We start from the raw sequence: 22,464 nt of genomic DNA on the forward strand, positions 1-22,464 counted from the left end.
ACTATGTAAGACCGCTGTCTTTAATGCAGGTAAACAAGTTGAGTAGGAGCGTCTAACTGGTCTGTAGGAGTCAGAACTCTTAATGGTTGGTTGGGGATCAAATACTTACTTCCCCCACTGTATCTGATCTTTGTCTGTCCTGCTCACCATTCCCCATCTTCATATCCTCCTGTTCACAGAGCTGCAACTATGGGAGAAAAAAAAAAATCACCTAAATCAACTGAACCATCCCGAGAGGAAATTCATCCGTGTGATGCTGCGTGAAAATGTAAAACGAACCATCAGCTCCACAATGACTCTCAATAGTGATTTCTGAAAGAGAATGAAAGGTGTAAAGCGAGGATCAGAACTGCTGCAAAACACCGAAGAACCTTAGTGATGTAATTGCCTCAATATAGACTAACAGTAAAAAAAAAGATTAAAATGGCAAAAATGAAGAGACCACTGCAAAATTTCAGTCCGTCAGATTTTTATCTTTATAGGTATATTTTTGAGTATAATTTAAATTGTTCTTTTATTCTATAAACTACTGACAACAAAGTTCCAAGCAATAATTTTTGTATTTATTTTCTGAAAATGAGAAATGGTCAAAATAACAAAAAAAAAGCATTGCTTGCAGACCTCAAATAATGCAAAAAAACAAGTTCATAATCATTTAGAAACAACAATACTAATGTTTTAACTCAGGAAGAGCACAGAAATCAATATTTTGTGGAATAACCATGATTTTTAATCACAGCTTTCTTGCGTCTTGGCATGCTTTCCACCAGTCTTTCACACTGCTTTTGGGTGACCTTATGCCACTCCTGGTATAAAAATGTAAGAAGTTCTTTGTTTGATGACTTGTGACTATCCATCTTCCTCATTACATTCCAGAAGTTTTCAATGGGGTTCAGGTCTGGAGATTGGGCTGGCCATGACAGGGATTTGATGTGGAGGTCCTTCATCCACACCTTGATTGACCTAGGTGTGTGGCATAGCGCATTGCCCTGCTGGAAAAAAACTTTGACAGTGGGGGTGATCAATGAGTGGAACAGGCTGCCATGAGAGGTGGCGAGTTCTCTTTCAATGGAAGTCTTGAAACAGAGGCTGGACAGACATTTGTCTGAGATGGTTTAGTGAATCCTGCATTGAGCAGGGGGTTGGACACGATGACCATTGAGTTCCCTTCCAACGCTTAACATTCTATGATTCTATATTATATACAGGATGTTTATACTGGTTGGACTGGTCAAGTATACAGCCGATATATTGGAAGATACACAGGTTACTATATAACAATGATGAACTCATAAAAAAGGTTATTTACTAAGTACATTGTGTTTCCCAGGTGTCCCTGTCCCATTGTCACCATGACCATCATAAAAAACACATGTGGAATCACTTTACCAATCACTGGTGGGTTTCGTATTCTATGAATTAAACCCCAAAGGATCAGCGAGGAGAACACTTGACTATTGTCTAAGTAGATCACAGATCAATTGCTTCCACCCTCCACGTAAAACTAATCCCACAATCCTGTACTTAATGCAAACAGGAAGACCTCTCGAACCCACAGCCCCAGTACCTACAGCCTGTACACCCTGGATAGGACATTCCAGTATATACAGTGCCTTGCAAAAGTATTCGACCCCCTGGAACTCTTCAACCTTTTCCCACATATCATGCTTCAAACAAAGATACCAAATGTAAATTTTTGGTGAAGAATCAACAACAAGTTGAACACAATTGTGAAGTTGAACGAAATGTATTGTTTATTTAAAATTTTTGTGGAAATTCAAAAATTGAAAAGTGCGGCGTGCAATATTATTCAGCCCCTTTAACTTAATACTTTATTGCGCCACCTTTTGCTGCGATTACAGCTGCAAGTCGCTTGGGGTATGACTCTCAGTTTTGTACATCGAGAGACTGAAATTCATGAGCCTTGTCACATAGGATGAAAGCCAAACCAGAATCTCAATTTGCAGACACAGTTTCGACGTTTATCCTAAGTCATGTGACAAGGCTCGTTAAAGGGTCGACATTGACTGTTAGGATTGCTACTTCCAATAGGTGGCATTAGAGTTCTAGTCCTCTTCCTCTTTGAAGAGACAATTTGCATATTTCCCAGAGGAGCATTCCTGCTTTAAGTCTCCTCCTCGACATGCTTAATATGTCACTCTCCGCAAGGAGAAACGATACTTCTTGGATCCCGCTCAGTTCAAAATGTAAGAAAGAAATGGCAGATAACAGGAACAGTGTAGGTCAAGATAAGGTCTGGAAGACCAAGCTAAATTTTTGTGAGAGCTGTTTGTATGATTGCTACAGAGGCAAATCAAAACCCCCAGAACCTCACTTGACTGAAAAAGACCTTCAGAAAGATTTATGTTGTGAATTCTGCTTTTGGGTTCCCTCCAGTGGTTGTAGGTGGGAATGCAGTTGTCCCTGAGTTGCAGTCTTGGCCAGGTGTATCTGCTGATTGCAGTTCTGACTGGGATATTTAGGTGTGCAGGATTCATTAGTCCTTGCCAGTTGTCCATGGTTCTGGGAGGTTTTGGATCTTTGTCTGGTTCCTCCCGCCTTGCTGCCAATTCAGCAAAGATAAGTGTCTGGTTTTTGTTTCTGTGGCACACACGCTTAATAATTCTGTGCTATTCATTTGTTTTCTCTTGTCCAATTTAGATTGTGTCAGTGTTTTCTCAGTCTTGTTGGATTCTCTGGAGTTGCAGATATACGCTCCACATCTTTAGTTAGATGGTGATATTTTTTGTATCTTCTGCTGTGGATATTTTTTGGAAGGGTTTTAATACTGACCGCTTAGTATTCTGTCCTATCCTTTCCTATTTTAGCTAGAGTGGCCTCTTTTGCTAAATCCTGTTTCCTGCCTGCGTGTGTCTTTTCCTCTACTACTCACAGTCAATATTTGTGGGGGGCTGCCTATCCTTTGGGGTTCTGCTCTGAGGCAAGGTAGAATTCCTATTTCCATCTATAGGGGTATTTAGTCCTCCGGCTGTGTCGAGGTGTCTAGGATTTGTTAGGCACACCCCACGGCTACTTCTAGCTGCGGTGTTAAGTTCAGGATTTGCGGTCAGTACAGTTTCCACCAACTCAGAGAAAGTTCCATGCGGCTCCAAGGTCACCGGATCATAACAGATTTAGCAGACTCTGGAGTTGTGGTACATTGTTCTACTGTTCAGAGACACCTGCACAAATATAACATGGCCTCACATCTCTCACACAATCTTACCCACTGCTCCAGGCCATGATGTGCTTTCTGTTTCATGCCAGCTCCATGTTCTGTGTCTCTGCTCTCTGCATGCTTCATGGCTATGTGTATAGGGGGCCGGCGCCTGAACTCTCTGGTTCTTATAGGAATCAGGTGCATCTGTCTAATCAGTTCCTGACCAATTACCAAGAGGTCTCCTGTATATAGTGCAGCTCCACCCTGTGGTCTGGGCCTGTGCAACTTACTTCCTTAGTCAGTTCTTAGCTGCTGAGGTGCCAGGTCCTGTCTCGGTTACTCTCTCTTGTCTGCCACCCAGGGGGGCGTTGTACCCTGGTCTGTGTCCTGTGTAGCCACCCAGTGGGGCTTAGTACCCTGGTCTCTGTCTTGTGTAGCCACCCAGCGGGGCTTCGTACCCTGGCCTATGTCTGCCACCCAGAGGGGCATCATACCCTGGCTTGTGTCTATGTCTCTGTGTCTTGTCTCGTTCCTGACTCTGTCTTAGTCTAGTCCTATTCCACTGTCTGTTTATGTCTGTCTTGGTTTGCCTTTTCTGCTCTGTTCGCCACTGTCTGTGGCTTTGCTTCTCTTTGCTCAGTTCTACCACTACCTGTGCTTCTGTGTCTCTCAGCTTTTCCCTCAGCTCTGCTCTCTGTAACTTTGCTCTGCACTCTGACCTTGCTTTACACTCTGTGGCTTTGCTCTCAGCTCTGCACTCAGACCTTGCTCCGCACTCTGTGGCTTTGCTCTGTGGCTCCGCTCTTTGCGGTTCTATCTGGCTCCGCTCTTTGCGGTTCTACCTGGCTCCGCTCTTTGCGGTTCTACCTGGCTCCGCCTCCTGCGTTTCTGCACTTGGCTCCGTCTCCGCTCTTGGCTCCGCCTCCAGCGTCTCCGCTCTTGGCTCCGCCTTCAGCGTCTCCGCTCTTGGCTCCGCCTTCAGCGTCTCCGCTCTTGGCTCCGCCTCCAGCGTCTCCACTCTTGGCTCCGCCTCCAGCGTCTCCACTCTTGGCTCCGCCTCCAGCGTCTCCACTCTTGGCTCCGCCTCCAGCGTCTCCACTCTTGGCTCCGCCTCCAGCGTCTCCACTCTTGGCTCCGCCTTCTCCTTCTCTTCTCTTAGTTCCACCTTCTACTCGTACTCAGCCTCCTGCGTTTCTGTTCTTGGTTCTAGCTCTTGTGCTTTCGCTCTGCATCCGCTCTTGCGGTCTTTCTCTACTTGTTACTTAGTCCTTCTGTCTGAACAGGTTCCTACCTGTTTCACATACCTGCCTGCAGACCGGTCCCTACCGGTTCTTCCTATGCTCCAGCCGTACCCGCCTGCCTACCAGAGAGCCAGCCGTGTCCGCCAGTGTCTCTGTTGTACCCGATTGCCTGCCTGTGTCCCAGCCGTGCCTGCCTGTCAGCCAGAGTGCCAGCCGTGCCCGCTCCGTTTCTTAGTGGGATCAGCAGCCACAGCCAGACATCACCCTGGAGTGGTACCTGGTAGCTTCCTATTGCACAAGTCTGACCTCACCATCAGAGGCTCCAGCGAACACCTAGGAAGCTACTTAGTTACGCCCCTTCCAGGGAAGTTTGGTCTGTGGTCCAGTGGGGCCACACCCCCGTATGCCCGCGCCAACCAGTCTGGGCACGTGCGTGACAGTAGCCTTCATGGAAGAGTCATCAGAAGAAAACCTTTTCTACATCCTCACCATAAAATTCAGTGTCGAAAGTATGCAAATTAACATCTATACAGGCCTGATGCTTTTTGGAAATAAATCCTGTGGACCAATGAGGTTAAAATACAACTCTTTGGCCACAATGTTCAAAAGGTATGTGTGGAGAAAAAAGGGCACAACATTTCAGGAAGAGAACATCTCGCCAACCATTAAGCATGGGGATGTATCAATCATGCTTTGGGGTTATGTTGCAGCCAGTGGCATGTGTAGCGTTTCCCCTACTTTGTTTCTTGGGGGAGAATAACGCATACAGGCACGGTTTTCTTACAAAACACAGTCTCTTAGGTTTATTTCACAACACTATAAACCACATCCTCAGAAACTTGATAACAGCTTGAACACCGTCTGCACATATTCAGCTTTACCACAGTACCTCACTGACCCCGGTCAGCATAACACACGGACCTCATCCGTTACCTGTTGGCGACCTTCACAGGTTCCTGGACACCTCTTGGCCTTAGAGGTGCCCCATACACAATGTCTCTCCTCTGACCCCGGTCAGCAGAACACGGATCCCTTTCCGTTACCTGTTGGTGCTGCACAGGTTCTCGGATACCTCTCCTCCACAGAGGTATCCTTCAGACGTTCTCACTGACCCCGGTTAGTATTACCCACGGTTATCAGACCGTTCCACACACTGGCATGTGCCAGGTCCAGAGCCCCACCATGTGCTCTTCAGGGAGACGACACTCCCAACACATGGGCTCTTCAGGACCTTCCAGCACAGACCATTCAGGTCCACACTCAGAGACATGTGACCAGACCTCAGTCACATTATATGGTTGTAACCACTCCCCTAGATGGGAGTGTGTGTAGCTAGTTTGACCCTCCCATCTCTCAGAACTAGCCCTGCCAGCCTCCTAGTTAAACAACACAATTTACTTGTAGGACTACAGGTCCCAGAACATCCTTACTTCAGGCTGACAGTGCAGAGTGTCTTCCTCTGTGACACACATACCGGCCATTCCCAATAATGCCGGACTTTGACTCATCACCACACTTATATCTGCGATTGCCATGCATTCCTATGGCCTCCATACGCCTCCATGCGCACTCTAGGAAGCCCATACAGCGTCCCCTACCTGTAACAGAGGTCACTACACCACACATGGGAAACAATTTCCAGGTAGACGGAAGAATGGATTCAATGAAATTTCAATAAATTCTTGATGCAGACATAATACCATCTGTAAAAATAAAAAGCTGAAGTTAAAAAGAGGATGGCTTCTACAAATGGATAATGATCCTAAACACATGTCAAAATCCACAAGAGACTACCTGAAAAAAATCAGTGCTTAAGGTTTTACAATGGCCCTCACAGTCCCCTGATCTAAACATCATTGAAAACCTCAAAATAGCAGTGCATGCAAGACGACCCAAGAATCTCACAGAGTTGGAAGAATTTTCCAAGGAAGAATGGATGAAGATCCCTCAAACAAGAATTGAAAAACTCTTGTCTGGCTACAAAAACGGTTTATAAGCTGTGATACTTTCAAAAAGGGGGTGCTACTAGCCACTAGCATGCAGGGTGTCCAAAATTTTGTATTGGTCAATTCTTGTTTTTGTTATTTTTATAATATACAAGATGAAATATTTTTTTTTTTTTTGCCTAAGATACAAAGGAAATGTGTAATCTTTAATCCTTTCCGACATCGGGCGTATATTTACACTAATGTCGGATTACTTCCCTTTGATGTGGGCTCCGGCTGTGAGCCCACATCTTTGCTGGCACATGTCAGCTGTTTTGAAAAGCTGACATGTGCCCTAAACAGCAGCAGGTGGAATCGCGATCCACCCGCTGCTATTAATCCATTAAATTCCGCTGTTAAAGGTTGACAGCGGCATTTAACCCCTCTGTGACCTTAGACGTACTATCCCGTCGAGGTGCCCTGGGCTTATCTGACCCTGGACGGGATAGTACGTCATAGCCGATCGGCCGCGCTCACGGGGGGAGCGCGGCCGATCGCGGCCGGGTGTCAGCTGCTTATCGCAGCTGACATCCGGCACTATGTGCCAGGAGCGGTCACGGACCGCCCCCGGCACATTAACCCCTGGCACACCGCGATCAAAGATGATCGCGATGTGCCGGCGGTACAGGGAAGCACCGCGCAGGGAGGGGGCTCCCTGCGGGCTTCCCTGAGCCCCCCGCAGCAACGCGATGTGATCGCGTTGCTGCGAGGGTCTCCTCACCTCCCTCCCTGCTCGAGCCCCGGATCCAAGATGGCCGCGGATCCGGGTCCTGCAGGGAGGGAGGTGGCTTCACAGAAGCCTGCTCAGAGCAGGCACTGTGAAGCAGCCTGCACTCCTATCAGATCAGTGATCTGACAGAGTGCTGTGCAAACTGTCAGATCACTGATCTGTGATGTCCCCCCCTGGGACAAAGTAAAAAAGTAAAAAAAAAAATTTCCAAATGTGTAAAAAAAATAAAAAAAAATATTCCAAAATAATGAAAAAAAAAATAAAATATTATTCCCATAAATACATTTCTTCATCTAAATAAAAAAAAAAAACCAATAAAAGTACACATATTTAGTATCGCCGCGTCCGTAACGGCCCGACCTATAAAACTGGCCCACTAGTTAACCCCTTCAGTAAACACCGTAAGAAAAAAAAAAAAAAAACGAGGCAAAAAACAACGCTTTATTATCATACCGCCGAACAAAAAGTGGAATAACACGCGATCAAAAGGACAGATATAAATAACCATGGTACCGCTGAAAGCGTCATATTGTCCCGCAAAAAAAGAGCCGCCATACAGCATCATCAGCAAAAAAATAAAAAAGTTATAGTCCTGAGAATAAAGCGATGCAAAAATAATTATTTTTTCTGTAAAATAGTTTTTATCGTATAAAAGCACCAAACCATAAAAAAATTATATAAATGAGGTATCGCTGTAATCGTACTGACCCGAAGAATAAAACTGATTTATCAATTTTACCAAACGCGGAACGGTATAAACGCCTCCCCCAATAGAAATTCATGAATAGCTGGCTTTTGGTCATTCTTCCTCACAAAAATCGGAATAAAAAGCGATAAAAAAATGTCACGTGCCCAAAAATGTTTTCAATAAAAACGTCAACTCGTCCCGCAAAAAACAAGACCTCACATGACTCTGTGGACCAAAATATGGAAAAATTATAGCTCTCAAAATGTGGTATTGCAAAAAATATTTTTTGCAATAAAAAGGGTCTTTCAGTGTGTGACGGCTGCCAATCATAAAAATCCGCTAAAAAACTCGCTATAAAAGTAAATCAAACCCCCCTTCATCACCCCCTTAGTTAGGGAAAAATAAAAAAAAATGTATTTATTTCCATTTTCCCATTAGGGCTAGGGTTAGGGCTAGGGTTAGGGTTAGGGCTAGGGTTAGGGCTAGGGTTAGGGCTAGGGTTAGGGCTAGGGCTAGGGTTAGGGCTAGGGTTAGGGCTAGGGTTAGGGTTAGGGCTAGGGTTAGGGTTAGGGTTAGGGCTAGGGTTAGGGCTAGGGTTAGGGCTAGGGTTAGGGTTAGGGCTAGGGTTAGGGCTAGGATTAGGGTTAGGGTTAGGGTTGGGGCTACAGTTAGGGTTGGGGCTAAAGTTAGGGTTAGGGTTTAGATTACATTTACAGTTGGGAATAGGGTTGGGATTAGGGTTAGGGGTGTGTCAGGGTTAGAGGTGTGGTTAGGGTTACCGTTGGAATTAGGGTTAGGGGTGTGTTTAGATTAGGGTTTCAGTTATAATTGGGGGGTTTCCACTGTTTCGGCACATCAGGGGCTCTCCAAACACGACATGGCGTCCGATCTCAATTCCAGCCAATTCTGCGTTGAAAAAGTAAAACAGTGCTCCTTCCCTTCCGAGCTCTCCTGTGTGCCCAAACAGGGGTTTACCCCAACATATGGGGTATCAGCGTACTCAGGACAAATTGGACAACAACTTTTGTGGACCAATTTCTCCTGTTACCCTTGGGAAAATACAAAACTGGGGGCTAAAAAATAATTTTTGTGGGAAAACAAAAAGATTTTTTATTTTCACGGCTCTGCGTTATAAACTGTAGTGAAACACTTGGGGGTTCAAAGTTCTCACAACACATCTAGATAAGTTCATTGAGGGGTCTAGTTTCCAATATGGGGTCACTTGTGGGGGGTTTCTACTGTTTAGGTACATTAGGGGCTCTGCAAACGCAATGTGACGCCTGCAGACCAATCCATCTAAGTCTGCATTCCAAATGATGCTCCTTCCCTTCCGAGCCCTCCCATGCGCCCAAACGGTGGTTCCCCCCCACATATCGGGTATCAGCGTACTCAGGACAAATTGGACAACAACATTTAGGGTCCAATTTCTCCTGCTAACCTTGGAAAAATACAAAACTGGGGGCTAAAATATAATTTTTGTGGAAAAAAAAATATTTTTTTATTTGCATGGCTCTGCGTTATAAACTGTAGTGAAATACTTGGGGGTTCAAAGCTCTCACAACACATCAAGATGAGTTCCTTAGGGGGTCTACTTTCCAAAATGGTGTCACTTGTGGGGGGTTTCTACTGTTTAGGTACATTAGGGGCTCTGCAAACGCAATGTGACGCCTGCAGACCATTCCATCTAAGTCTGCATTCCAAATGGCGCTCCTTCCCTTCCGAACCCTCCCATGCGCCCAAACGGTGGTTCCCCCCCACATATGGGGTATCAGCGTACTCAGGACAAATTGGACAACAACTTTTGTGGTCCAATTTCTCCTCTTACCCTAGGGAAAATACAAAACTGGGGGCTAAAAAATAATTTTTGTGGGAAAAAAATTTTGTTTTATTTTTATGGCTCTGCATTATAAACTTCTGTGAAGCCCTTGGTGGGTCAAAGTGCTCACCACACATCCAGATAAGTTCCTTAGGGGGTCTACTTTCCAAAATGGTGTCACTTGTGGGGGGTTTCAATGTTTAGGCACATCAGTGGCTCTCCAAACGCAACATGGCGTCCCATCTCAATTCCTGTCAATTTTGCATTGAAAAGTCAAACGGCGCTCCTTCCCTTCCGAGCTCTCCCATGCGCCCAAACAGTGGTTTACTGCCACATATGGGGTATCAGCGTACTCGGGACAAATTGGACAACAACTTTTGAGGTCCAATTTCTTCTCTTACCCTTGGAAAAATAAAAAATTGGGGGCAAAAATATAATTTTTGTGAAAAAATATGATTTTTTATTTTTACGGTTCTGCATTATAAACTTCTGTGAAGCACTTGGTGGGTCAAAGTGCTCACCACACCTCTAGATAAGTTCCTTAGGGGGTCTACTTTCCAAAATGGTGTCACTTGTGGGGGGTTTCAATGTTTAGGCACATCAGTGGCTCTCCAAACGCAACATGGCGTCCCATCTCAATTTCTGTCAATTTTGCATTGAAAAGTCAAACTGCGCTCCTTCCCTTCCGAGCTCTCCCATGCGCCCAAACAGTGGTTTACTGCCACATATGGGGTATCAGCGTACTCAGGACAAATTGGACAACAACTTTTTGGGTCCAATTTCTCCTGTTACCCTTGGTAAAATAAAACAAATTGGAGCTGAAGTAAATTTTTTGTGTAAAAAAGTTAAATGTTCATTTTTATTTAAACATTCCAAAAATTCCTATTAAACACCTGAAGGGTTAATAAACTTCTTGAATGTGGTTTTGAGCACCTTGAGGGGTGCAGTTTTTAGAATGGTGTCACACTTGGGCATTTTCTATCATATAGACCCCTCAAAATGACTTCAAATGAGACGTGGTCCCTAAAAAAAAATGGTGTTGTAAAAATGAGAAATTGCTGGTCAACTTTTAACCCTTATAACTCCCTAACAAAAAAAAAAATTGGTTCCAAAATTATGCTGATGTAAAGGAGACATGTGGGAAATGTTACTTATTAAGTATTTTGTGTGACATATCTCTGTGATTTAATTGCATAAAAATTCAAAGTTTGAAAATTGCGAAATTTTCAAAATTTTCGCCAAATTTCCGTTTTTTTCACAAATAAACGCAGGTACTATCAAAGAAATTTTACCACTATCATGAAGTACAATATGTCACGAGAAAACAATGTCAGAATCACCAGGATCCGTTGAAGCGTTTCGGAGTTATAACCTCATAAAGGGACAGTGGTCAGAATTGTAAAAATTGGCCTGGTCATTAACGTGCAAACCACCCTTGGGGGTAAAGGGGTTAATGAGCGTTTCCTGCAATCGCGCCGCAAATCCTCCCACTGGTGACCCCCCCGTCATGTGATCACGGGTCACCGGTGGGTTGGCATGACAATCAGAGGTCTCCTTGAGACCACTATGGTTGTCACTGCCGGCTTGCTGTGAGCACCGCCCAGTGGTAGGCGCTCATAGCAAGTGAGTAATTCAGAAACATATAGGCGAACTTATCATCGCCTGTATGTAGCTGAGCTGATCGCGTTATGGCAGCTTCCAGTCTCCCATAGAAACTATTGAAGCATCCCAAAAGTAAGAAAAAAAAAAGTTTAAAAATATTTTTTAAAACAGTTCAAATTACCCCCCTTTCGCCCCATTCAAAATAAAACAATACAAGAAAAAAAAAAAAATCAAATCACTTATTTGGTATCGCCACGTTCAGAATCGCCACATCTATCAATAAAAAAAAGGGTATAACCTGATTGCTAAACGGTGTAGCGAGATAAAGAAAAGTCAAAACACCAGAATTAAGGTTTTTTTGTCGCCGTGAGACATTGCATTAAAGTGCAATAACGGGCGATCAAAAGAACGTATCTGCACCAAAATGGTATTATTAAAAACGACAGCTCGACACGCAAAAAATAAGCCCTCACCCAACCCAAGATAACGAAAAATGGATACGCTACGGGTATCGGAAAATGGCGGAATTTTTTTTTTTTTTTTTTTAAACAAAGTATGAAATTTTTTTTCACCACTTAGGCTACTTTCACACTAGCGTCGGAATCTCCCCGTCGCAATGCGTCAGGCAGAGATTCAGACGCTAGCGTTTAACGCACTGCACAACGGAGGCAGCGGATGCATTTCTCCGGCGCATCCGCTGCCCCATTGTGAGGTGCGGGGAGGTGGGGGCGGAGTTCCGGCCGCGCATGCGCGGTCGGAAAAAGCGGTCCGTCAGGAGCAAAAAACGTTACATGTAGCGTTTTTTGCTCCCGACGGTCCGCCAAAGCACGACGCATCCGTCGCATGACGGATGCGACGTGTGGCAATCCGTCGCAATGCGTCGTCAATACAAGTCTATGGGGAAAAACGCATCCTGCAAGCACTTTTGCAGGATGCGTTTTTTCTGCAAAACGACGCATTGTGACGGATTGCAGTTAACGCTAGTGTGAAAGTAGCCTTAGATAAAAAATAACCTAGACATGTTTGGTGTCAATGAACTCGTAATGACTTGGAGAATCATAATGGCAGGTCAGTTTTAGCATTTAGTGAACCTAGAAAAAAAAAAACAAGTGTGGGATTGCACTTTTTTTTTGCAATTTCACCGCACTTGGGAGTTTTTTTCCTATTTTCTAGTACAAGACATGATAAAACCAATGGTGCCATTCAAAAGTACAACTCGTCCCGCAAAAAGCAAGCCCTCACATGGCCATACTGACGGAAAAATACAAAAGTTATAGCTCTGGGAAGAAGGGGAATGAAAAACGAAAACTCAAAAATGAAAATACCTCTGGGGGTTAACTTTAGGCCTTTTTGAGATCATTTCATCTTCAACTTGCTTAACTGCTCACAATAACAGTAATTTTGAGCAGGGGTGCCCAAACTTTTGTATGTTACTGTATGACGCACACAGACAAGAACAAGGGAGCGGGCAACCAGCATCACATACCTGGAGGATGAATATCTCGAGGCTCACAACAGGGGATGTACTACCACCACACAGGAGTTTAGTTGTCATAAGCAATGCAATCACTGTTATGAGCCTTTTATCTTTCCACACCCACCATGAACGGGTGCGAACATTCCTACCAGCCGATCAGCATCCCGGGTAAAAGATCTTTAGTCTGAGTGATCAACAATCAGACTCCAGCATACTGTCAACCATAGCACTGATGTCCACTAGTAGCTTTATTTACATTATATCAGTAGCCCCTCGTATAACGCTCGTATAGCGCTCCAGCACTGATATAACCTCAGACATTACATCATACGTGACTGATATCAGCCGCACCTGTGAACTATGTGGGAAACTCACCCATTAAAAAAATGATGACTGGTGACTCTAGAAGAGGAGCAGAACGAGGCTGGCAGATGAAGGGTTAAGTTGTGACTTTAACCTTTTTCTGGCTAGCAGCAATGCTTTCTTTATGTGAAATTTGTGTCCCAGGGCGATGATTGCTGCTCTGGACTCAGCAGGGCCAGAACGTGGAATGAGGCAGCTGGAAGGAAGAGGCATGTTCAAACCAATGTGCACAGCTATGCAAACAATGCCATGACAAAGAGGCAAGAGGGTGAGTCAGCCGCCGTCAGCACATCCTCACCGAAAGCCAGACAAGAGGAGCGTGACAACAGCAGCTCTGTGTGCCTCACACCTCATAGCATACCCCACCAATGGCACCATACCTCTATATACGGGGAGATGCACAGTCTACTGAAAAAGGCTGTGCCTCACACCTCAAAGGTTCCAGGTAAATAAAAGAGATTTCTTTTACAGTTCCGTTGGTATAACTTGGTACATTTGGATACAGGTGGCCATGGGTGGTACACTTGGATACAGCTAGATACGGTAATTATTGATGGAATCAGCTGGATAGTTAGAATTGGATCCAAGTGGTCATATGCATGTGGATATAGATGAATGGATTCAGGGAGCCCGAAAAGCACAGGTCACCTCCTCCCACAATGCTCAGCACTCATACTGGTGTTCAAAGTGAACGCTACACATCGTGGAGTCTCCGAACAGCCTGACCCAATATCAAGATCTACAGCCACGGCCCACACATAACAGAAGATAAATAGGAGCCACTGATCCAATGAAACTGATGAAGGGCCGCACTACATCCATCAAACACCCCAGGTCCAAGAGGAGATCACAAATTGGGACCCAACTGGCTAAAACTAAAACACAAAAATACTAAGACAATATGTCAAAGAGCAGGTGACCAGAATGAGACGGGTGATGGGGGCTTCTGTAGGGTAGTGTGTAGAGGATATGGTGACAAGAGGTTGGTATATTTGGGTGAGGGCAGTATATAGAGATGGTGACAGGAGGTCGATATATTGAGGAGATGGTGGTATATAGGGGAGATGGTGACAGGAGGCAGGTATATAGAGGAGATGGTAGTATATAGAGGAAATGATGACAGGAGGTTGTTATATTGGGGTGAGGGCGGTATATAGAGAAGGTGGTGACAGGAGGTCGGCATATATGGGAGATCTTGACAGGAGGTAAGCATATTGGGGTGAGGACGGTATGAGATGGTTTAGTGAAACTTGCATTGAGCAGGGGGTTGGACACGATGACCCTGGAAGATCCATCTAACTCTAAAGGCCCCTTCACATTAAGCGACGCTGCAGCGATACCGACAACGATCCGGATCGCTGCAGCGTCGCTGTTTGGTCGCTGGAGAGCTGTCACACAGACACCTCTCCAGCGACCAACGATGCCGGTAACCAGGGTAAATATCGGGTTACTAAGCGCAGGGCCGCGTTTAGTAACCCGATGTTTACCCTGGTTACCATCCTAAAAGTAAAAAAACAAACAAACAGTACATACTTACCTAACGCTGTCTGTCCCCGGTGCTCTGCTTCTCTGCACTCCTCCTGTACTGGCTGTGAGCACAGCGGCCGGAAAGCAGAGCGGTGACGTCACCGCTCTGCTTTCCGGCCGCTGTGCTCACAGCCAGTGCAGGAGGAGTGCAGAGAAGCTGAGCGCCGGGGACAGACAGCGGTAGGTAAGTATGTAGTGTTTTTTTTTTTTTACTTTTACGCTGGTAACGAGGGTAAACATCGGGTTACTAAGCGCGGCCCTGCGCTTAGTAACCCGATGTTTACCCTGGTTACCAGTGAAGACATCGCTGGATCGGTGTCACACACGCCGATCCAGCGATGTCCGCGGGAGATCCAGCGACAAAATAAAGTTCTGGACTTTCTTCAGCGACCAACGATCTCCCAGCAGGGGCATGATCGTTGGTCGCTGTCACACATAACGATTTCCTTAACGATATCGTTGCTACGTCACAAAAAGCAACGATATCGTTAACAATATCGTTATGTGTGAAGGTACCTTAACATTCTATGATTATATGACATAGGGGAAAAGATATAAAGGCACGGATGATTGACCTCGTGGAGACCAAAACATCCAACACCGCGGAGACACCATCACGTGTTTCTCAACGCAGTGATCCTGAACACTGCCCCCAAATATGCAAATGCATGTAGAGGAGCTGCGGAGACACCATCACGTGTTTCTCAACGCAGGCAGTGAATAGCCAGGCCTTTCCCCGGGAAGGAACAACCAAGGGAAGGGCAGCATCCAATAAAGGAAAACATCCAATAAAGGAAAACCACCTATGCCAAGCATGGTATCCATCCACAGACAGCTGTTTCAGGGATGGATCCACATCATGTGCACATAGCCTATAGGTGAGATGGTGACAGGAGGTTGTTATATTGGGGTGAGGGTGGTATTTAGAGGAGATGCCGACAGGAGTTCGGTATTTTGGGGTGAGGGCGGTATATAGGTGATATGGTGACAGGAGGTCGGTATATTGGGGTTAGGAAGGTATATATGGGAGATGTTGACAGGAGGTCGGTATATTGGGGTGAGGGCAGTATATAGGTGAGATGGTGACAGGAGGTTGTTATATTGGGGTGAGGCTGGTATTTAGAGGAGATGCTGACAGGAGGTCGGTATTTTGGCGTGAGGGCGGTATATCGGTGAGATGGTGGCAGGAGGTCGGTATATATGGGAGATTTTGACAGGAGGTCGGTATATTGGGGTGAGGTCGGTATCAGGGGCGGATTATCAGAGGGTCAATCTGGGAGGTAGCCCAGGGCCCAGTGGTGTGGGGGGGCCCTGGGCTACTGCACAGATTGCCCGCCGGCCGCCGCCATCATCAGGGCATTACTACTGCTGGCACTGAGTGCAGAGTCCAGACAGTCAGTGTGCACCCACCGGCCGCCCCTGTCAGACTGGTGGTGACGCGTTACAGTTACCTCCTATGATCAAATTTATGTGATGTGCCGTGCCAGGCGCCCCCCCCGGACCCGGTGGGAAGAGAGAGAGGGCCCGCATTGGGCCCGTCTCATCTGCTCACCGGGCCCCTACCGGCGCTGCCTGCGGCGGTTTCCTATTGCCGTGCGGGCGCGCGCCCACACGGCAATAGTTAAGAACAGCCGCTAGCCAATTGGAGGCTGGCAGCCGAAGTCGGCCGCAGGCGCAGCGCACACGTCGCCGGCATCTGACAGTCGCTGGCGAGTGCGCGCTGCTGGAGGGAGCTCGCCGCCTGGATCGCTTTTTTTTTTTGATAACCTAACGGTGGAGGAGTCGGACACTGGGGCAGGTTGCTGTACACACTGGGGGCAATGCTGGGAGCAGGACACAGTCTGGGGCAGTCTGATTGCTGGACACACTGGGGCAATGATGCTGGAGGACACAGTCTGGGGACTGGGGCAGATGATTGTGGACACACAGGGGCAATGCAATATTAGTTGTGATTTACATTGATCATTTTTAGGTTCTACTGTTCTCAACGCATTGCACTATATAATGAATAAAGATTTACAACTTGAATATTTCATTCAGTGATATCTACGATGTGGGACTTTAGTGTTCCCTTTATTTTTTTTGAGCAGTATATAATATATGAAAAAATTCCAGAATTGCTGTTATTAGCGCCACCATGACAGCTCTGGCATGAGATTGCCTCTTGATCCATGGGCAGCATGGTGGCGCAGTGGTTAGCACTACAGCCTTGCAGCGCTGGAGTCCTGGGTTCAAACCCCACCAAGGACAACATCTGCAAAGAGTTTGTATGTTCTCTCCGTGTTTGCGTGGGTTTCCTCCGGGTACTCCGGTTTCCTCCCACATTCCAAAGACATACAGATAGGGAATTTAGATTGTGAGCCCGTCGGGGACAGCGATGATAATGTGTGCAAACTGTAAAGCGCTGCGGAATATGTTAGCGCTATATAAAAAAAAATAAAAAGTAAAGAAGAAGAATGCAGGAGACACTGGGGCAATGCTGGAGGACACAGTCTGGGGCAGATGATTGCTGGACACACTGGGGCAATGCTGGAGACACTGGGGCAATGCTGGAGGACACAATCTGGGGCAGATGATTGCTGGACACACTGGGGCAATGCTGGAAGACATTCTGGGGCAGATGATTGCTGGACACACTGGGGCAATGCAGGAGACACTGGGGCAATGCTGGAGGACACAGTCTGGGGCAGATGATTGCTGGACACACTGGGGCAATGCTGGAGGACACAGTCTGGGCAGATGATTGCTGGACACACTGGGGCAATGCTGGAGGACACAGTCTGGGGCAGATGATTGCTGGACACACTGGGGCAGATTGCTGGACAAACTGTGGGCAATGCTGGACAATTGGACATACTGGGGCATATTGCTGGACAGGACACACTGGGGCAATGCTGGAGGACACAGTCTGGGGCAGATTGCTGGACAAACTGTGGGCAATGCTGGACAATTGGACATACTGGGGCATATTGCTGGACAGGACACACTGGGGGCAATGCTGGACATACTGGGGCAGATTGCTGGACACACTGTGTGGGGGTAATATGCTGGACACACTGGGGGTAATATGCTGGACACACTGGGGATAATATGCTGGCCACACTGGGGCAGATTGTTGAACACACTGTCATGGGGCAGGATGGAGACAGAAGGGGCAGGATGGGGAAATGATGGGGTAGAATGGATACTCAAGAGGGCAGGATGCGAGAACATATTGCAGGAGCCAGTAATGAGATGCACGGGGCCAGGATGGGGAATATTATTTCTGTAGGGGCTAATTAAGGGATATTATTACTGCAGTGATGTATTTATTTTATTTTTTGAATATACTGTTTTAAATGGGGGGGCGGTCCTGTTACTGTGCAGAGTGACACTATATCGTCTTTTTTTCTTCATGTGGTGTAATGTAGACGTTGTGAAAAATTAAGTAATGTGTTCTGCAAGCGGAGCTCGAGATAACTGTGTTATTTCCTGCAGAAACGAGTCCTGGCTGGAAGAAATGATGGCGGTCTGTGCTGGATGAAAGATGAAGGACTTCACCTAGAGACGTCACTGGTGAGTCAGTGTTACCTATACACTGACACTATACACTGTATACTACATTCAGAGGTCCTGTGTACAATGTCACCAGTGATCACTGTATTACCTATACATTATATACAGAGTTCCTGTGTACAATGTCACCAGTGATCTCTGTATTACCTCTACACAGACACTGCATACTAAGTACAGATCTCCTGTGAATACTGGCACTTATGGTGATAGTATTGTGTTTTTTTGTTTGTTTTTTTTAATTACTGATCAGTATTGTAGTATTCAGTCACTATGTGGTGATAATATGTGGTCTGGAAATGGTGTTGTGGTATTTGTCCCTTGTATGTGCTATTTGGTCACCAAGTGGTGGTAATATGTGGTCTTGACATGGTGCGGTGGTATTTGTTCCTTGTATGTGATATTATTCGATCACTGTGGTTGTAATTTGTGGTCTGGTCATGGTGCGGTGGTATTTGTTCCTTGTATGTGATATTATTGGTCAAAATATACCTAAATTGTATTGCAGATTTTAACAAATATTTAATAGATTACAGTAGAGTAGGGCCCGGCCATTTTTCTGGAATAATCTGGTTCGGGTATCACATGACCCCCGTCACATGACCCCCGTCACATGACCGGGGGGGGGCCCAAAGTTTCTGAACAGCCCGGGGCCCTGGCTACCCTTAATCCACCCCTGGTCGGTATATTGGGGTGAGGGCGGTATATTGGGGTGAGCTGGTGACAGGAGGTTGTTATATTGGGGTGAAGCTGGTATTTAGAGGAGATGCTGACAGGAGGTTGGTATTTTGGCGTGAGGGCGGTATATCGGTGAGATGGTGGCAGGAAGTCGGTATATATCGGAGATTTTGACAGGAGGTCGGTATATTGGGGTGAGGGTGATATATATATGGCAGATGTTGACAGGAGGTTGTTATATTGGGGTGAGGGCAGTATATATGGGAGATGTTGACAGGTCAGTATATATGAGAGATATTGACAGGAGGTCGGTATATATGGGAGATATTGACAGGAGGTCGGTATATATGGGAGATATTGACAGGAGGTCGGTATATATGGGAGATATTGACAGGAGGTCGGTATATATGGGAGATATTGACAGGAGGTCGGTATATATGGGAGATGTTGACAGGTCAGTATATATGAGAGATATTGACAGAAGGTCGGTATATATGGGAGATATTGACAGGAGGTCGGTATATATGGGAGATATTGACAGGAGGTCGGTATATATGGGAGATATTGACAGGAGGTCGGTATATATGGGAGATATTGACAGGAGGTCGGTATATATGGGAGATATTGACAGGAGGTCGGTATATATGGGAGATATTGACAGGAGGTCGGTATATATGGGAGATATTGACAGGAGGTCGGTATATATGGGAGATATTGACAGGAGGTCGGTATATATGGGAGATATTGACAGGAGGTCGGTATATATGGGAGATATTGACAGGAGGTCGGTATATATGGGAGATATTGACAGGAGGTCGGTATATATGGGAGATATTGACAGGAGGTCGGTATATATGGGAGATATTGACAGGAGGTCGGTATATATGGGAGATATTGACAGGAGGTCGGTATATATGGGAGATATTGACAGGAGGTCGGTATATATGGGAGATATTGACAGGAGGTCGGTATATATGGGAGATGTTGACAGGAGGTCGGTATATATGGGAGATGTTGACAGGAGGTCGGTATATATGGGAGATGTTGACAGGAGGTCGGTATATATGGGAGATGTTGACAGGAGGTCGGTATATATGGGAGATGTTGACAGGAGGTCGGTATATATGGGAGATATTGACAGGAGGTCGGTATATATGGGAGATGTTGACAGGAGGTCGGTATATATGGCAGATGTTGACAGGAGGTCGGTATATATGGGAGATGTTGACAGGAGGTCGGTATATATGGGAGATATTGACAGGAGGTCGGTATATATGGGAGATGTTGACAGGAGGTCGGTATATATGGGAGATGTTGACAGGAGGTCGGTATATATGGGAGATATTGACAGGAGGTCGGTATATATGGGGGATGTTGACAGGAGGTCGGTATATATGGGAGATGTGGACAGTAGATCGGTATTTTGGGGTGAGTGCGGTATATGGAAGGGAGATTTGACAGGTTGGAATATTGGGGGGAGAGCCACAACCATCACTTACCTGGACCCGGCTTTCCCGGTAGGTACACGGTACCGGCCCGGCTCCCAGATATGTACACGGTATCGGCCCCGATAAGTACACGATACCGGCCTCAGTCAGCGCTCCTTGGTATCCTCCGGTATGTACGCGGTACAGAACCCGGTTACGGCTCCAGTGTATCGTTCCGCATGTCCACGGTACCGTTCCCGGTCAGCGCTCCTCGGTGTCTCCCGGTATGTACACGGTACCGGCTCCGGTCACGGCTCCCCGGTGTCCGCACATCACGGCCGTGTCCACAGTGACTGGAGGGGGCGGAGTCTCGCTTTGTCCCACCCGCGGCGCTGTTTCTACAGAATCCGAATCATCCCGCCTCCTCTGTGAGGAGAAAGTGCAGAGCGCGAGACACTGAGAAACAACAGAAACCAGAGCCGGGAGACATCTGACAGGAAAGAGACCGGGAGCCGGGAGATACCGGACAAGGCTAACAACAGGAAAGAGACCGGAGCCTGGGGATATCTGACAGGAAAGAGGCAAGAGAGACCAGAGCTGAGGACATCTGATAGGTAAGAGATGAGACAAACAGGAGCCGGGGATATTTGACAGGAAAGAGACCGGAGCCCTGGCTATCTGACAGGAAAGAGACCGGAGCCCTGGCTATCTGACAGGAAAGAGACCGGAGCCCTGGCTATCTGACAGGAAAGAGACCGGAGCCCTGGCTATCTGACAGGAAAGAGACCGGAGCCCTGGCTATCTGACAGGAAAGAGACCAGAGTCGGGAGATATCTGACAGGAAAAAGGGGAGAAAAGCTGGAGGCGGGGAATATCTGACAGGAAAAAGGGGAGAAAAGCTGGAGGCGGGGAATATCTGACAGGAAAAAGGGGAGAAAAGCTGGAGGCGGGGAATATCTGACAGGAAAAAGGGGAGAAAAGCTGGAGGCGGGGAATATCTGACAGGAAAAAGGGGAGAAAAGCTGGAGGCGGGGAATATCTGACAGGAAAAAGGGGAGAAAAGCTGGAGGCGGGGAATATCTGACAGGAAAAAGGGGAGAAAAGCTGGAGGCGGGGAATATCTGACAGGAAAAAGGAGAGAAAAGCTGGAGGCGGGGAATATCTGACAGGAAAAAGGAGAGAAAAGCTGGAGGCGGGGAATATCTGACAGGAAAAAGGAGAGAAAAGCTGGAGGCGGGGAATATCTGACAGGAAAAAGGGGAGAAAAGCTGGAGGCGGGGAATATCTGACAGGAAAAAGGGGAGAAAAGCTGGAGGCGGGGAATATCTGACAGGAAAAAGGAGAGAAAAGCTGGAGGCGGGGAATATCTGACAGGAAAAAGGGGAGAAAAGCTGGAGGCGGGGAATATCTGACAGGAAAAAGGGGAGAAAAGCTGGAGGCGGGGTGTTAGGAGTCGAGTTTCCTCTGCTGCACAGGGGGAATCTCGATCCATCTCCGCTGCAGTCTCCCATTCTCCTCCAGCCGCAGTGGAGTCTGCTCAGCAGGGACGTCGATCCCAGCGTCTCGCTCAGTCTGACTCTGTGTGAAGAGTTGCTGCTGCTTCTCCAGTCTCTGCCATTAAAGTCAGTGCTGGTCAGCAGCGAGTGGACTTCTCTGGGACTAAGTCCTTGTCTGCACGTACTGAGCATGCCCAGGGTAAGATCTCCCGTTGGAGATCGAGGGTCATGTGCTCAGGCTCTGCAGCACATTCCATTGGTCCTCTTGGCAGGTCTTGGAATGGCAAAAGTGCTGTAGCCACTTCCTGTGCTGCAACTATATAAACTGCGCATGACCGCACGGCCATGCGCTAGTATTGTCTTGTAAATATGTGTGTGTGTTGTGAGTGAAAGTCGCTCTTTAAATAACCCTCCCTATTGAATGTCTGTTCGCGGAAGGTGTATGTTTGCTATCTAGCGCCCGACTTATCCAACAGCACGAAACACACATTACAGCGTCCTCTTGCTGTGTCCGCCTGTACGGCGCCGTGCGCTTGCCTTGCGCTTTCCATACCCAAGCCAGTGTGGTTGGTGGCGTGCGGCATTGCTCGCACTCCTGTGCATTTATATATTCATACTTTGTTTCCTTACACACCCAGTTGTGGTGTAGTGCCAGCGAGGGTCTAATCGGACTTCAATCCCAGTTGGGGTTAAGTACGCTGACTACTCGCTCGCGCTTTAGG

General features: G+C 46.8%; 1 protein-coding gene across 31 annotated transcripts in view; it reads right to left on the minus strand.

Annotated features, from left to right (window-relative positions):
• Window positions 1-22,464, minus strand: part of DAB2IP (DAB2 interacting protein) — a 224,103-nt gene that overhangs the window by 84,215 nt on the left and 117,424 nt on the right. For 5 of the 31 annotated variants that reach the window (XR_011318012.1, XM_069747413.1, XM_069747402.1 and 2 more), the window contains exon 1: window positions 20,319-20,728. The exons of 5 other annotated variants lie outside the window; for them this stretch is intronic. Coding sequence is in view for 4 of the 26 variants with exons in the window: in XM_069747400.1 (XP_069603501.1) it covers window positions 110-150 (41 nt within the window). In the remaining 22 variants the exon portion in view is untranslated. Of the gene's footprint in view, window positions 1-109; window positions 188-211; window positions 313-5,999; window positions 6,105-13,074; window positions 13,097-20,318; window positions 20,729-22,464 lie in introns of those variants that run through there. 21 more of the 31 variants (XR_011318014.1, XM_069747416.1, XM_069747411.1 and 18 more) reach the window with 13 other exon arrangements.

This window comes from Ranitomeya imitator, chromosome 2 (genome assembly GCF_032444005.1).
Source record: "Ranitomeya imitator isolate aRanImi1 chromosome 2, aRanImi1.pri, whole genome shotgun sequence".
Taxonomy (NCBI): Eukaryota; Metazoa; Chordata; class Amphibia; order Anura; family Dendrobatidae; genus Ranitomeya; species Ranitomeya imitator.